The 16941-nt window shown below is 43.0% G+C and overlaps 1 protein-coding gene across 2 annotated transcripts in view; it reads left to right on the top strand.

The window, feature by feature from the left end:
• The window catches only part of TMEM132A (transmembrane protein 132A), an 849435-nt gene extending 834030 nt beyond the window's left edge, over window positions 1–15405 (top strand). For both annotated transcript variants that reach the window (XM_075349137.1, XM_075349136.1), the window contains exon 12: window positions 14196–15405. In XM_075349137.1, the coding sequence (XP_075205252.1) occupies window positions 14196–15389 (1194 nt within the window). In that variant the 3' untranslated portion in view covers window positions 15390–15405. The remainder of the gene's footprint in view (window positions 1–14195) is intronic.
• Window positions 15406–16941: the final 1536 nt, after the last annotated feature.

Here is a 16941-nt window from a genome sequence, read left to right as displayed (position 1 = left end):
TGCAAATACAGAGAAATAGAAAGAGACAGACAAGGAAAGAGACAGACAGACAGCGACACACAGAGACTGGGAGAGAGACAGAGAGACAGTTACTATCCCGGGCAACGCCCGGGTACTACAGCTAGTTAAAAATATAACAGAGCTGGAAGCATAGAATAGGTGCAGGACAAATGCATCACGGACAACGCATTTCGGCGGTGAAAACTGCCTTCTTCACGGTCCAAGCCAAAACTCAGTTTCGGCTTGGACTGTGGGAAAGAGACAGACAAGGAAAGAGACAGAGAGAGACAGTTACTATCCTGGGCAATGCCGGGTACTACAGCTAGTCTAATATATAAAGCTGTATGTATGTGTCTATGTCCGCTAAAGGAATTCACACCGCTGCATGTAAAATCAAGAAATTTTGTACAAACGTTCCATTTGACTCCGGGAATGTCATAGACTATGTTTTGAGGGGAAATTTTAACCCTGTGCTTTACAGTTATTTGCCAAAACACCTGCCACCATTAAAGTCAATGGAGCTGAGAGTCACAGTGCAGCCAGAACTTCAGAAGAATGCGCAGCCACACCCTTAAATGGAATGTTGGTTTATCACAATGCAGCCAAGTAAAGAGACAGACAGACAAAGAGACAGACAGACAGGGAAAGAGACAGACAGGGAAAGAGACAGACAGGGAAAGAGACAGACAGTGAAAGAAACAGACAGGGAAAGAGACAGACAGACGGACAGGGAAAGAGACATACAGACAGACAGGGAAAGAGACATACAGACAGACAAGGAAAGAGACAGACAGACAAGGAAAGAGACATACTGAGACTGGGAGAATAACAGAGAGACAGATAACTGTAAAGCGCAGGGTTAAATTTTCCTCTCAAAACATAGTCTATGACATTCCCTGAGTCAAATGGGATGTCTGTGCAAAAATGTTGTGATTGTAAATGTGGCGGTGCAGATTCCTTTAGTGGACATACATACATACATACATACATACATACATACATACATACACTCAGCTTTATATAATAGATATATATATATACACACAGTTTGGGTTTTGGATGGATTGGTGCAGGTATTAGAATATTATTGCTTTTAACCATGTGCTTTTTGTTACCAATAAACTTTTGATTTTATAATTGTTAGTGAGCTCATCCATACGTTAAGTTCTTTTTCTTACGTCTTGCATAGTTACATAAGTTGAAAAAAGACCTAGGTCCATCTAGTTCAACCTTCCTCCACCAAATCTAGATTATGCCTTTAACACTAGAACTACTGGACTCGTGACACCTATATAGAAATACATAGTGCAAAGTAGTCAAAATGACTACCTCAGTAGTTCTAGTGTTAAATCATTTATACCCAACAGTGTTGTGTGTCCTGAGGAAATCATCCAGCCCTTTTTTTTTATAGTGTCAGCCATTACTACCACTTGTGGTAGGGCATGCCATAATCTGACTAACTGTAAAGAACCCTTTCCTATTTAGCTGCAGAAATTGTCTTTCTTCCACTCGCAGTGAGTGTCCCCTGGTCCTTAGTATTGTCTTTAGAAGGAATACGTTATGTGCGAGTTCTTTATATTGAACATACATGTATTTAAACATATAAATGAGATCTCCTCTGAGACGTCTTTTTTGTAAGCTAAACAAATTTAATTTTTTTCAACCTCTTATCATATGGGAGGCCTTCCATTCCTTTAATCTAATTAACCTTGGTGCCCACCTTTGAACTGACTCTATCTTATTAATATCTTTTTTAAAATGTGGAGCCCAAAACTGGATCCCATATTCCAGATGTGGCCTTACAAGTGACTTACAGAGGGGTAACAATACGTTGGGATCTCAGGATCTAATCTCTCTTTTTATACACACTAAAGTCTTGAATGCTTTTGCAGCTGCTGCTTGACATTGAGTGCTGCTGCTCAGCTCACTTGTAACCAGAATACCCAAGTCTTTCTCCTTGTCTGTTGTCAGAATTTAGGTCCATCTATGCAGCAATAGGATTACTCCATCCCAAGTGCATTACTTTACATTTATAAGCATTAAATCTCATTTGCTAAGTGTCTGCCCATTTTGACATCTTATCCAGATCATTATGTAATATTGTACTGTTAATCTTTTTAATATCTTACATAGTTTGGTGTCGTCAGCAAAGACTGACACTTTAATATCAATCCATCCACAAGGTCATTAATAAAAAGATTAAAAAGAATCGGTCCTAGCATGGATCCCGGCGGTACCCCACTGCTGACTGTTGCCCAATTGGAGAATGTGCCATTTATGACTACTCTTTGTTTCCTCTTTTAATCAATTTACCCATCTGCTTATAGGCTCCCCTAGTGTTACGGGGGGCTGTCTGATAATAACCTAAAGGAGTATCAGACAGTCAGGGTCCACCGTGCAAAGACTTTGCTGCAGACTATGGCAGAGTGCAATACCTCTGTTAACTCACAGAAGGATATAATAAGTAAGTAAAGCAATTCCTCCCTTACTTGGAGGGTGTGTGGAATGATCTCTGTTAATAATCACAGAGACAAAGGCAATGTGTGCGAAATGGCACCTACCTAGGTCCGCTCTTCTAGTGGGGCAAAAGAGACGAACAGCAGCGTAAGCCGCACAAAGCTCCTACCTGCGTTCGCTCCACTAGTGTGCGAGGACACGAACCACTAGATATGGCACCTGCCTAGGTCCGCTCTTCTAGTGGTGCAAAAGAGACGAACAGCAGCGTAAGCCGCACAAAGCTCCTACCTCTGTTCGCTCCCCTAGTGTGCGAGGATACGAACAACTGCCAGACGCAGTATAAGGAATGTTACCCTAGCGGCAACGTCCACCTACGAGTCGAATCACAAGGCCCAGCCAGACCATGTGCCTCAGGCACCTGCCTATGTCCGCTCCCCTAAGAGGTAAGGATACGGACAGCAGCCGAAGCTGTAAGGTATAAGAACGCTACCCTGCCGGTAGCGCTCACCTAGCATAGACAGAGGAATGCCTAGAGGAACGCGCACAGAGCGTCTACTCTTATGCATGAACCAAGAGGACTGAGCGCCATGCGGTGTGTGTCAGGGTCTTATATAGACTCTGTGCCTCATCCAAGATGGAGGACACCAGAGCCAATCCGCTGCCAGAACGACTAGAGTGACGTCATGCTGGCCTATCACCGAGCAAGGCGTCACAAGCACATGACCAGCGACCAATCGGCATAGAAGGTGTCAGAGACATGTGATCTCGTGTCAGCGATGATGTCACCCGCACATGTGCAATGGCTCCAAGATAGGACTTAGTCTCCGGCGCTCGCACATGTGCAGTAGCAAGAAATCTGGACTTAGTCTCCAGCGCTCGCACATGTGCAGTAGCAAGAAATCTGGACTTAGTCTCCAGCGCTCGCACATGTGCAGTAGCAAGAAATCTGGACATAGTCTCCAGTGCTCGCAGCAACCGTAACAGTACCTCCCCCTCAAGGACCCCCCTCCCGGCGACGCAGGTAATCGGCAACTAAGTCGGGAGCATGGACAGCCTCCTCAGGCTCCCAAGAGCGATGTTCCGGACCATAGCCCTCCCAATCTATCAAGAAGAACCTGCGCCCTCTAACCATCTTAGAACCAACTATGGCTCGTACCTCATAGCTAGAGCGAGAGGAATCAGAGGCAGGAGAGTGCACTTCACGAGCGTGAGGTAAAATAGCCGGCTTTAGCAGTGAGACATGGAATTTGTCATGAATCCTAAGATGGACAGGTAACTTCAATTGGTAGACTACAGGATTTACCTGTCGAAGAACCTCATAAGGACCCAGGAAGCGAGGAGCAAATTTGACAGAGCTCACTCTAAGTCTCACGTGTTTTGCAGAGAGCCACACAAAGTCCCCTGGAGAAAAGACAGGAGCCGGGCGACGAAACCGATCGGACACCGTCTTCATATGGTCCTTAGCTGCTTGGATCGACTCTTGAGTCCGATCCCAAACCTCTCTGGCATTAGTTGCCCAGTCGGCCACAAGAGCAGGAGGTGCAGCAGCGGGAAACGGTACCGGTACCCTAGGGTGTTGCCCATTATTGAGTACGAACGGTGTCTGCCCAGTGGCCTCAGCCAGCGAATTGTTAAGGGCAAATTCTGCCCAGGGTAGGAGGGAGGACCAGTTATCGTGGTTCTCAGCAACAAAGTGTCGAAGGTATATAATCATAGATTGATTGGTACGTTCAACCAAACCATTGGTCTCCGGATGGTATGCCGAAGAGAGATTCAACTCAATTTGCAGAAGGCTACAAAGATCTCGCCAGAAACGGGAAGTAAATTGCGGGCCTCTGTCACAAATGATACGATCTGGCATCCCGTGAAGCCTAAAGACATGCTTGAGGAATAGTTTGGCTAGTACCCTGGAAGATGGGATTCTCGATAACGGTACGAGATGAACCATCCGGGAGAAATGGTCCGTAATGACCCACACAAATCTATGTCCCTGTGAACAGGGAAGATCACCCACAAAGTCCATGCCTACCACCTCCCATGGTCTATCTGGCACTGGTAAAGGATGCAAGAGCCCAGCCGGTCTCTGTCGTAATGGACGGTTGCGAGCACACGAGTAGCAGGAACCGACATATCTCTTGACGTGGCTGGCTAAGTGTGGCCACCAATACCACCTCTCCAGTAACTCTCGTGTCCGCCTAATACCAAAATGCCCACCCACCTTTGAGGTGTGGGCCCATGACAGTATATCATTCTGTCGATCAGGCGGAACAAAGGTCTTGCCCGGTGGGATTTGGTCTAACGTCACAGGGGAGAGCGTATGAAAAACCCTGGAGGGAAGGATAAGACGAGGTTCGTCAATCTCTTCCTGGGTAGAAAGCATAGAGCGAGACAGGGCGTCTGCCTTGTTATTCTTACTCCCAGACAGATAGTTGATGGAGAAGTGAAAGCGGGAGAAAAACAAGGACCAGCGGGCTTGGCGAGGATTCAGACGCTGAGCGGTTTGTAAGTACGTCAGATTCTTATGGTCTGTGTAGACCTGTAAAGGATGTTTCGCTCCTTCCAGCAAGTGACGCCACTCCTCCAAGGCTAATCTCAAGGCGAGCAGTTCCCTATCCCCAATGGTATAGTTTCTCTCTGCCGGTGAAAAGGTTTTAGCAAAGAAGAAACACGGCCTTTTTCTACCTGCACCGTTCTTTTGATACAAGACCGCACCAGCACCCACTGAAGAGGCATCCACCTCTAAGAGGAAGGGCTTACTCTCATCGGGTCTTTGAAGAACGGGAGCAGTTGAAAAGTGTCTTTTTACTGCCTCAAAAGCCTGAGATGTCTCAGTAGACCAGGCTTTGGGATTAGCACCTTTCTTAGTCAAGGCCACCAAAGGGGCCACCAAAGTAGAAAAATGGGGTATGAACTGCCTGTAAAAATTTATGAATCCTAAGAAGCGTTACACCGCCTTCAAGGAATGAGGTTCGGACCATTGCAGGACAGCAGAGAGCTTTGCAGGATCCATAGCCAGGCCCTCTTGTGAGATAATGTAACCCAAAAAAGGCAATGAGGACTGCTCGAATACACATTTCTCGAGTTTAGCAAACAATGAGTGCTCCCTTAAACGGGAAAGGACACGAACGACATCCTGACGATGAGTCTCCAGATCAGGAGAAAAAATCAGGATGTCGTCCAGATACACCACTACTGAGGATAACAGTAAATCCCTGAACACATCGTTTACGAAGTCCTGAAATACTGCGGGTGCATTACATAACCCAAAAGGCATGACGAGGTATTCATAGTGACCATCTCGGGTGTTAAAAGCGGTCTTCCATTCGTCACCCTTTCGAATTCGTACCAAGTTATACGCACCCCGCAGATCCAACTTCGTAAAAACTTGAGCTCCTCTCAGTCTGTCAAAGAGCTCCGAAATTAAAGGTAATGGGTATTTGTTCTTTATTGTGATTGCGTTGAGACCCCTGTAATCTATGCAGGGACGCAACTCACCCTCTTTCTTCCGAACAAAGAAAAACCCAGCTCCCGCGGGAGAGACAGACTTACGAATGAACCCCTTCTCTAAACTCTCTCTTATATAGGTCGACATGGCCTCCGACTCAGGTATCGACAGGGGGTAAACCCTGTCTTTAGGGGGAACCGAACCTGGGATAAGGTCTATGGCACAGTCATACGGCCTATGGGGTGGAAGAACCTCAGCACCCTGTTTGGAGAACACGTCAGCGAAATCCAAATAGGGTGTAGGTATGGGAGAGAGATCAGTTGATGCAACCGCAACGACCTTAGGTGGTAAGGGAAGACATCGGGACTGACATTTCGAACCCCAACTAATAATGCTGTCAGACTCCCAGTCAATGTGAGGAGCATGAGTCCGAAGCCATGGAAGACCCAGAAGAACGTCGTCTATACCCTCAGGCAAAACAAGAAAAGAAATCTCCTCTATGTGACCCTGAGACAGGGAAAGGCGCAAGGGAACTGTCCTCAATGTAATGGAGTCAGACAACATAGTTCCATTAACAACATGGACAGGAATAGGCGCCTCTAACATGATAGAGGGAATATTGTGTCCCTTTACAAATCCTGAGGACACAAAAGTCCCGTCAGCTCCGGAATCCACAAAAGCCATAATAGGCCATGTATTCTCAGATAACGAGAGCTGACCTGGGATACAACACTTAGAGGGTGCAGAAGACGTCTCTAGTAACCCCCCTCTAATGGTTACTAGGCCAGGGAGTTTCCCTGACGACTAGGACACTTGTTGGCATAGTGCCCAGCCTGACGACATACATAACATATAGGAGGACCAGACTTGCGTAGTCTGGAGAACGTATGACCTAACTCCATGGGAGTGGGAGATGTTTCAGATGCTGAGGAAGATGGTAGTGGACCCTCAACAACTGGAATAGCCCGATGCTTAGGGCGTGAGGAAGAGACCTCGAGTCTACGTTCCTTATGGCGTACATCGATTCTCGTTGCTACTGTGATCAAGTCCTCCAGAGAAGCAGGGACCTCACGAGTAGCAAGAGCATCCTTGACATAGCCTGCCAACCCTCTCCAGAAGATAGGAATCAACACCTTCTCTGGCCAATCTAGTTCTGAGACCAGAGTTCTAAAAGCAATGGCATAAGAACTAGTGGATAACGAACCCTGAGATAGATCTAACAGTCTCAGGGCCGCATCATGGGTAACCTGCGGACCCATGAATACCGCCTTAAGAGCATCAAGAAAGTCTTGATGTCTCAGAGTAACCACATCAGAGCGCTCCCATAGGGGAGTCGCCCATTCTAAGGCTTTGTCCTGAAGTAAGGAGATGATAAAGCCTACTCTGGACCTCTCCGTAGAGAAGCGAGAAGAGTTGACCTCTAGGTGTATCGGACACTGACTAATGAAACCACGACATGATCTGGCATCGCCAGAATATCTGTTTGGCAGAGCAAGTCGAGGATCATGTGCAGCTGTCACCATGGTCTGAGGTTTATTCTCTATACCAGTGATGGCGAACCTGTGGCACTCCAGCTGTTGCAAAACTACAATTCCCATCATGCCTGGCCATTCAAAGCAAAAGCTTTGGCTGTGAAGACATGATGGGAATTGTAGTTTTGCAACAGCTGGAGTGCCACAGGTTCGCCATCACTGCTCTATACTCTTGAGCCGTGACTCAAGTACTTGTATGTAACGATGTAACTGCTGATATTCTGCCATAACTGCCAGACCCTTGGCTCAGTCCTAATGTTACGGGGGGCTGTCTGATAATAACCTAAAGGAGTTTCAGACAGTCAGGGTCCACCGTGCAAAGACTTTGCTGCAGACTATGGCAGAGTGCAATACCTCTGTTAACTCACAGAAGGATATAATAAGTAAGTAAAGCAATTCCTCCCTTACTTGGAGGGTGTGTGGAATGATCTCTGTTAATAATCACAGAGACAAAGGCAATGTGTGCGAAATGGCACCTACCTAGGTCCGCTCTTCTAGTGGGGCAAAAGAGACGAACAGCAGCGTAAGCCGCACAAAGCTCCTACCTGCGTTCGCTCCACTAGTGTGCGAGGACACGAACCACTAGATATGGCACCTGCCTAGGTCCGCTCTTCTAGTGGTGCAAAAGAGACGAACAGCAGCGTAAGCCGCACAAAGCTCCTACCTCTGTTCGCTCCCCTAGTGTGCGAGGATACGAACAACTGCCAGACGCAGTATAAGGAACGTTACCCTAGCGGCAACGTCCACCTACGAGTCGAATCACAAGGCCCAGCCAGACCATGTGCCTCAGGCACCTGCCTATGTCCGCTCCCCTAAGAGGTAAGGATACGGACAGCAGCCGAAGCTGTAAGGTATAAGAACGCTACCCTGCCGGTAGCGCTCACCTAGCATAGACAGAGGAATGCCTAGAGGAACGCGCACAGAGCGTCTACTCTTATGCATGAACCAAGAGGACTGAGCGCCATGCGGTGTGTGTCAGGGTCTTATATAGACTCTGTGCCTCATCCAAGATGGAGGACACCAGAGCCAATCCGCTGCCAGAACGACTAGAGTGACGTCATGCTGGCCTATCACCGAGCAAGGCGTCACAAGCACATGACCAGCGACCAATCGGCATAGAAGGTGTCAGAGACATGTGACCTCGTGTCAGCGATGATGTCACCCGCACATGTGCAATGGCTCCAAGATAGGACTTAGTCTCCGGCGCTCGCACATGTGCAGTAGCAAGAAATCTGGACTTAGTCTCCAGCGCTCGCACATGTGCAGTAGCAAGAAATCTGGACTTAGTCTCCAGCGCTCGCACATGTGCAGTAGCAAGAAATCTGGACTTAGTCTCCAGCGCTCGCACATGTGCAGTAGCAAGAAATCTGGACATAGTCTCCAGTGCTCGCAGCAACCGTAACACCTAGTCCTTGCTTCTAGAGCTTCATTACAAGACTGTTATGTGGCACAGTATCAAATGCCTTTACAAAGACCAAATAAATCCCATCAGCTGCATTACCAATATCCAGATTTCCACTTACCTCCTCATAGAAACCCAACATGTTGGTTAGACACGCTTATCTTCCAAGAATCCATGCTTGTTATTAGTTATTATATTATTCTCTCTAATATATAGTTGCATGTTATCTCTTAAAATGCCTTCAAAAACCTTGCACACCACTGATGTCAGAAGTACCGGATGGTAGTTACCTCGATCCACCATCTTACCTTTCTTAAATATCGATACCATGTCAGCCATTCTTCAATCCTGAGTCACCAACCTTGTTACAAGAGAATCTAAGAAGACTAAATACAGCAGTTTGTCAATTACTGAGCTTAATACCCTCAATATGTGTGGGGATTTGTCAATGTTTAATTTACTCAGATGCAGGCGTACCACTTCTTGTGTTTAATTACTTATCGGGGGACTTTGATTTTTGTCTTGTTGACTGATTCCTGAAACAGTCAGTTCCTTAGTGAACGCGGATGAAAAGGGCCTGTTTAATATCTCAGCCTTTTCTATATCCTGTATAATTATCTTGTTATAATCTTTTATGGGACCGATACCATTTTTTTTTTCCTTTTAGCATTGATGTATTTATAAAAAGTTTGGGGGTTTATTTTAATGTCTTTGGCCATTTTTGATTCAGTAGCTAATTTTGCTACTTTGATTTTTTTTTTACATTTCCTATTGAGATCTTTATACTCTAGAAATAATATTTCTGTATCCTTAGCCTTCAAGATTTTGAACGCCCTTCTTTTTCTTTCTTATACTTTTTACTGTCTTATTGATCCATAGTGGCGTTTTTTTTAATCCTGGACATTTTATTACCAAAGGGTATAAGTTTTATACAGGACTCTAGTAGTATATCCTTAAACTTCACCATTTATGTTCGTTATCCTCATTTACCATGACATTGTCCCAATCTACAATTTCCTTGTTGTATATATCGCCGTATTAAACTTTTGAGCACCCCCTATCGTGTATGTGAAAGTAATTTAGAGCTGAATCATCATTTACACTTATTTTGGGGTTTTTTTATCTTGTATTCACTGATTTATTTATTTTTATTTTTTTTGCAGGTGCATATGATTGATATATTTTGTGCAAAAAAAATTCTGCTTTTTTTAAGTTTTTAAAAATGTAAAAAAATGTTGGTGTATAGAAAATCACTTCAGGATTGGTCTGGAGTACTTTTGTGACAAATATTGTAACTTTTTGAAAAGTTGGAAATTAAGAATCAGGCAAAGACATTTGCAAATCCCAATCCACACCCACAGTGGCAAGTTTAGTGTTTTTTCTTCCATAGCTTGAGTGGTGCTTTAAATCTAACTCCCTGTGTTATATTTGCCCTCCGGCGTCTTCACCATTTTTCAGCATCGCTCCAGTCCCATAGCATCATCTTGTGACCTTAACTTCTGACTGGCCAGAAGTCACGCCATAAGCTCTCAGTGAAAGTCTATAAGAGCCAGAACGAGGCTCTCATAGACTTGCATTGATTTGTGACCTCTCGCTCCCTCCATGAAATATTGGAGCAGCCACCAAGTCACAAACTTCCAAAGTCCAACCGGAGCGGCGCTGATAAGATGAAGATGGCAATGCGTCAGTATAAGACTAGGGGTTCGGGGTACTTAGATTTAAAGCACCGCTCCAGCGATGAAATAGTAAAAAAAAAAACAAAATGACACTGTAGTGGTGCTTTAAAAAAGCGCACATGGAAAGATGAACTTGGTGCAAACAGAAAAAGGCACAAAACACTAAAAATTAGACAAAAACAGGCGCTAATGGAATAATATATAGTATTTTTTTTTTTTAAACAGATGTTATGTTTACATCAAGAATTTGTTGAAATTTAATTGAATCCATTCTTCCCTACACCCATGAAATGTTCTCTGTGTCACTCGCTGCAACACAACCCCAAAGTATGATTGATCCACCCCCATGCTTAATGGTTGATGATGTGTTCTTTTCCTGAAATTCTGTGCCCTTTTTTCTCAACACATACCTTTGATCATTGTGGCCAACCAGTTATATTTTAACCTCATCAGTCCACAGGACTTTTTACCAAAATGCATCAGGCTTGTTTAGATGTTCTTTGGCATACTTCTGGCTCTGAATTTTATGGTAAGGATGCAAGAGAGATTTTCTTCTGATGACTCCTCCATGAAGGCCATATTTATGTAGTTGTCACTGAAAAGTAGAACAATGTACCACAACTCCAGAGTCTGCTACATCTTCCTAAAGGTCTTTTGCAGTAAAGCGAGGCTTCTGATTTGCTTCTCTAGCAATCCTACGAGCAACTCACAGAAATTTTGCCTGGTCTTATAGACCTTATCTTGACCTCCACTGTTCCTGTTAACTGCCATTTCTTAATTACATTTGTAACTGAAGAAAGGGCAACTTGAAAACTCTTTGCTATTTTATTATTGCCTTCTCCTGCTTTGTGGACCGCCACCATTTTCATTTTTGGAGTGTTAGACAGCTGTTTAGACGAACCCATGGCTGATGTTCTTTTGACAGAAGGTGAGAGGAATCTGGATTTTTATGAAGCTGTGAAAGTTTTATCATCTGACCTTTGCTAATGATTATAGTGAACACTACCACTAACGGGCTATTTAAGGTCTGAAACCTTGGTCAAAGTTAATTGAGCCCACAAATCTCCAAAGGTGTCCAAACAGCCCAAATGTAAAAGATAAAAAAAATATATATATTTTTGCCTTAAATGCAAAGGAAATGTGTCATCTTTAACTTTGCCTTTTAGAGATCGTTTCATCCTCAACTTGCTTCACTATTCACAATAACAGTAATTTTGACCAGGAGTAGCCAAATGTTTGCATCCTACTGTATTGACTAATGAATAATGACAACAACTATATTTCTTGTTTAAATTAAACATTTATTCCTGGTTTTAGCGTCCCTTAAAAAAAAGTAGACGAAACAGTAAAAGCATACGCAAATTTTATATATCCACACTAGTAATATAGGGTGACTTCTCCATGATTAAGCTATAGAATCCTATGCGAAACGGTCGTCGTGGGTCTTCCTGTGGAATCCCACTTCTGTGATACTGCACACAGCACTTTATAAGTATGTATCAGCCTTTACTTGTTATGATAATTTCCATTAGATATTTTTTTTTGTACTAATTGGACCTATTACTTCCCTTATATTGCTTTACAGCACTTGGGAATAGGATCCTTTCTCTTATCCAGTATTTCTTTGGTTGGATTGTAATCCACTATGTGCATACATACTGTGTGCAGTCTCACATTTTTACTGCCATATCCTTGATTTAATACTATCTTTGTTCACTTGCTATTTTGTACTTCATCAATTTTAATCCTAATATACAGTGCCTACAAGTAGTATTCAACCCCCTGCAGATTTAGCAGGTTTGATAAGATGCAAATAAGTTAGAGCCTTCAAACTTCAAACAAGAGCAGGATTTATTAACAGATGCATAAATCTTACAAACCAACAAGTTATGTTGCTCAGTTAAATTTTAATAAATTTTCAACATAAAAGTGTGGGTCAATTATTATTCAACCCCTAGGTTTAATATTTTGTGGAATAACCCTTGTTTGCAATTACAGCTAATAATCGTCTTTTATAAGACCTGATCAGGCCGGCACAGGCCTCTGGAGTTATCTTGGCCCACTCCTCCATGCAGATCTTCTCCAAGTTATCTAGGTTCTTTCGGTGTCTCATGTGGACTTTAATCTTGAGCTCCTTCCACAAGTTTTCAATTGGGTTAAGGTCAGGAGATTGGCTAGGCCACTGCAACACCTTGATTTTTTCCCTCTTGAACCAGGCTTTGGTTTTCTTGGCTGTGTGCTTTGGGTCGTTGTCTTGTTGGAAGATGAAATGACGACCCATCTTAAGATCCTTGATGGAGGAGCGGAGGTTCTTGGCCAAAATCTCCAGGTAGGCCGTGCTATCCATCTTCCTATGGATGCGGACCAGATGGCCAGGCCCGTTGGCTGAGAAACAGCCCCACAGCATGATGCTGCCACCACCATGCTTGGCTGTAGGGATGGTATTCTTGGGGTCGTATGCAGTGCCATCCAGTCTCCAAACGTCACGTGTGTGGTTGGCACCAAAGATCTCGATCTTGGTCTCATCAGACCAGAGAACCTTGAACCAGTCTGTCTCAGAGTCCTCCAAGTGATCATGAGCAAACTGTAGACAAGCCTTGACATGACGCTTTAAAAGTAAAGGTACCTTACGGGCTCATCTAAAACGGAGACCATTGCGGTGGAGTACGTTACTTATGGTATTGACTGAAACCAATGTCCCCACTGCCATGAGATCTTCCCGGAGCTCCTTCCTTGTTAGCCTTGACTCTTCGGACAAGCCTGGCCTCTGCACGGGTGGAAACGTTCAAAGGCTGTCCAGGCTGTGGAAGGCTAACAGTAGTTCCATAAGCCTTCCACTTCCAGATGATGCTCCCAACAGTGGAGACAGGTAGGCCCAACTCCTTGGAAAGGGTTTTGTACCATTTGCCAGCCTTGTGACCCTCCACGATCTTGTCTCTGATGGCCTTGGAATGCTCCTTTGTCTTTCCCATGTTGACCAAGTATGAGTGCTGTTCACAAGTTTGGGGAGGGTCTTAATTAGTCAGAAAAGGCTGGAAAAAGAGATAATTAATCCAAACATGTGAAGCTCATTGTTCTTTGTGCCTGAAATACTTCTTAATACTTTAGGGGAACCAAACAGAATTCTTGTGGTTTGAGGGGTTGAATAATAAATGACCCTCTGAATAAACTTTTCACAATTTAAAAAAAAAAAATAAAAAAAGAAATAACATTCTTTTTTGCTGCAGTGCATTTCACAGTTCCAGGCTGATCTACAGTCCAAATGTCACAATGCCAAGTTAATTCCGAATGTGTAAACCTGCTAAATCTGCAGGGGGTTGAATACTACTTGTAGGCACTGTATAATAAAATTTTACATTTTATTCAAAACACTCTGCTTTCTCTGTTTATATAGTAATAAAGGGTCGTCTAACATGTCAGGCCTACGGACTATTCTTAGGCAGTTGATGACCATATCAACTTGCAATTATAGGCAGTTGATGAACATGTAAACCTGCAATTGCACCAGTGTGCTTATGGGGTGTGGCATCTAACCCACTGGTAATGGTATTTGCTCATCCCCTTATGTTTCTTTGTGAAAAACACATCTTGCCAGTTATAGTTCTGCTTACAAATGACAAATCACATTTATTCAGGCAGTTAAATGGTAAAAAATTAATGATTTTCTTTTTTTTTTTCTTTAGGAGGCCATACTATCTGTCTGGTTAATTTTCAGTGATATGTCTGTGACTCCAATAACCATCTATAATCCTCAAGAGCTGTCTTTATCGGTCGTGTCATCTGATCCATCGGTTCTGTCAGTTGGTCGCACTGTAATGTCACCAAATTACTGGTCTTTGCCAGTAATCATTTTTGAAAATCTGGGTGACGACCCTTTACTGCGTATGTCACTCTTCTTACCAGAAAAATGTAGAGAAAAGGAAACCAATGGCTTGCTCAGTGTTGGGTATACCAGAGTTACATTTAAAAGAAATGGAACAATAACTGATGAACATCCTGAAAGAGATATAATACAAGGGGATACTGTCCTATTGTCCAGGGATCGGGACATTATCTCAAGTGCTAACAATGTTATTCCAGGGACCAATGACATAATCCTTAGGAGTGATCACACTACCATAGAAGATGATAGATCTCATGCAGGTGCTGATGACATTGTTACCACAAGGTGGGGAATACCAGGCTTGGATAAAGGACTTTATGGACTTCTTGCAATTTTTTCTCTTCTCACCCTTTTGTTCCTTTTTAGCTGTCTGGCTTTCATTAGAAAGTACAGGAAAAAATCAGCACATGACGGACCTGGCAATCCGGAGGCGCCAAACTGGGTATGGTTAGACGGGTCAGATGCTGATGAACCAAAATCCCAAGGAACAGTTGGTGAGGAAGAAGAAAGAGGACAGTGGTTTGCCAGTAATTTGGGTTCTCAAACTCTGACAAGTACTTTCCATCCTGTAAGAAATTTCCAGGAGGCTGAAACTAATAGTGAATGTCAATTGGATGCCAGTTCATTTTCTACTTCTACAAACCATGCTATGGCTTTTATAGAAGCACTAAGATCTGAAGTTAAGTCACTTAAAACAACTCCTCCTTCTAATGGAGGAAGAAGATTTGAAAGAGTAACTTATGATCCTAATATGCAGTCTATTATGGTGGCTAGTGATGAGGACATTGTATGGGTATGTAAGGATATGGGCTTGAGAGAACCTCAGGAAATCCTAAGTTACATGGAAAAGGTCAGAGCTGAAACACATCCTCAGAATCATATTAAAAGAGAAGGACTTAAAGGCAGGGGAATAGAAATAATGGGAACAAGAGTAAAAAAAAACCCTAATGTCACAAAAATAAATGAATTTGGTAAAACAGTAGATGACAACTAAAACCTTAAAGACCCCCATACACCTTATACTAAAGTTGACTAAACACGCAGATATCGGCAGGATCAGCCAACAGTCAATGTGTATGGGGGCCTTCCGTTTCTTCTCCGACAGATGATGTAGGAGCAGATAAGGGTCGTCCAGTTTGAGTGTTAATACCTGACCCTGCTGTTAAGCCAATGCCAGGGCTGTCTCATCAGTGGTTTTCTCTGCTCTCCCCTTCTTCCCTTTTGAAAGCACATGAATGTTCAGCTGAGCTGAATGAACTTATATATTGGGGAATCAGAAGTTATAGCTATAGCTATCGGATGAACCATCATTTGTTTGGCAGCTATTTAATATTTATGGGGGCCTTAAGATGTCCATTTGTAGATACAGTAAACCATAGCACTTGTATGGCAATGCCCACAATGTAATGTATATTTCAGTGTTATGTGAGACTCGGGAGAGTGGAATATGAGGACAACCATTCATCAAGAGATGAGATTATAATTCAGAAGATTTTTATAAAGTATTGAAATCCAAATGACCGTCTTAAGATAAAGTAATGGTATGGACTTTTATTTAAGAAAGAAAACTAGCTATAAGTAGTTTGGGTAAGATATCAATAATTACATATGATAAACTAAAACACAGACCTGTCTATGAGATCATGTTAAAAATGATTTTGTTCAAGTTTGTTACAGTATTTTTAATGTACAATTCTACTAATATGCCATAAACATTTGTGTATTGTTGCTGTAAGCAGAGATCTTCATTTCAAGACCCTTGGTGCCCAAAGATAGGACTGTAAATATTGGATCAAAATGGTGATGGTTTCATGATTTAATCACATGGCAGCTGTTCAATGCTCATCTGGCTTTGTCTACCTTTGTGACCAAATATGCATATACAGAAAGCAAAATTTCCTTAATCGGTTGTTATACAGAAATGGATGGAGTCCAAAGGCAGCCAAATCCACCATCTTAAGTCATATGGATACTAGGATCCTCATGGCCAATGTTTATAGTCCAAAAGGTGGACAACAAGGGGGGAAGTGAAGACTTGGGGTAAGTACTTCTTACAAAACACAAGCTTTTGAGATCTACGAAACTTATCCAGAAGGTTGCCTCCCTCTTTAATCAGAATTGCACTGAAAACACTTCTATCCAATGTGGTTTCCATAAATGTTATGGCATCACATAGTATCAATTTTTCACAGAGTATTCTTTGTATTGCGTAACCTTCTCTAACTTAGCTGGCTTTTACTAAATCATTGAATTAATAAATCCAGTATCGTACACTTCTATTGTTTGGCAAAATCAAGGCTAAATTAAATTGGTGTTTTTAAATAGCTTATTAGAGCAGAATACTGCCCTTTTACATATTTCACAATTAACTGTGAACGTTGTTACTGAATAGGGCAAGCTTTTGGAACACAAAGTGTGAGATCACCTAAAGTTACAGAGTGGGGTTCCCTAATGCAGAGGTGTATAAAGGCTGCCAATTTGTTGCTTACTAAATAACTGCACTTTTGACTTTTAGGATTGCTACCGCCTATAGATAGCACTAGAGT

Source organism: Anomaloglossus baeobatrachus, chromosome 5 (assembly GCF_048569485.1).
Source record: "Anomaloglossus baeobatrachus isolate aAnoBae1 chromosome 5, aAnoBae1.hap1, whole genome shotgun sequence".
Lineage (NCBI taxonomy): Eukaryota > Metazoa > Chordata > Amphibia > Anura > Aromobatidae > Anomaloglossus > Anomaloglossus baeobatrachus.
The sequence above is the reverse complement of the archived record's forward strand: the minus strand, read 5'-3'. Positions and strand labels throughout refer to the sequence as shown.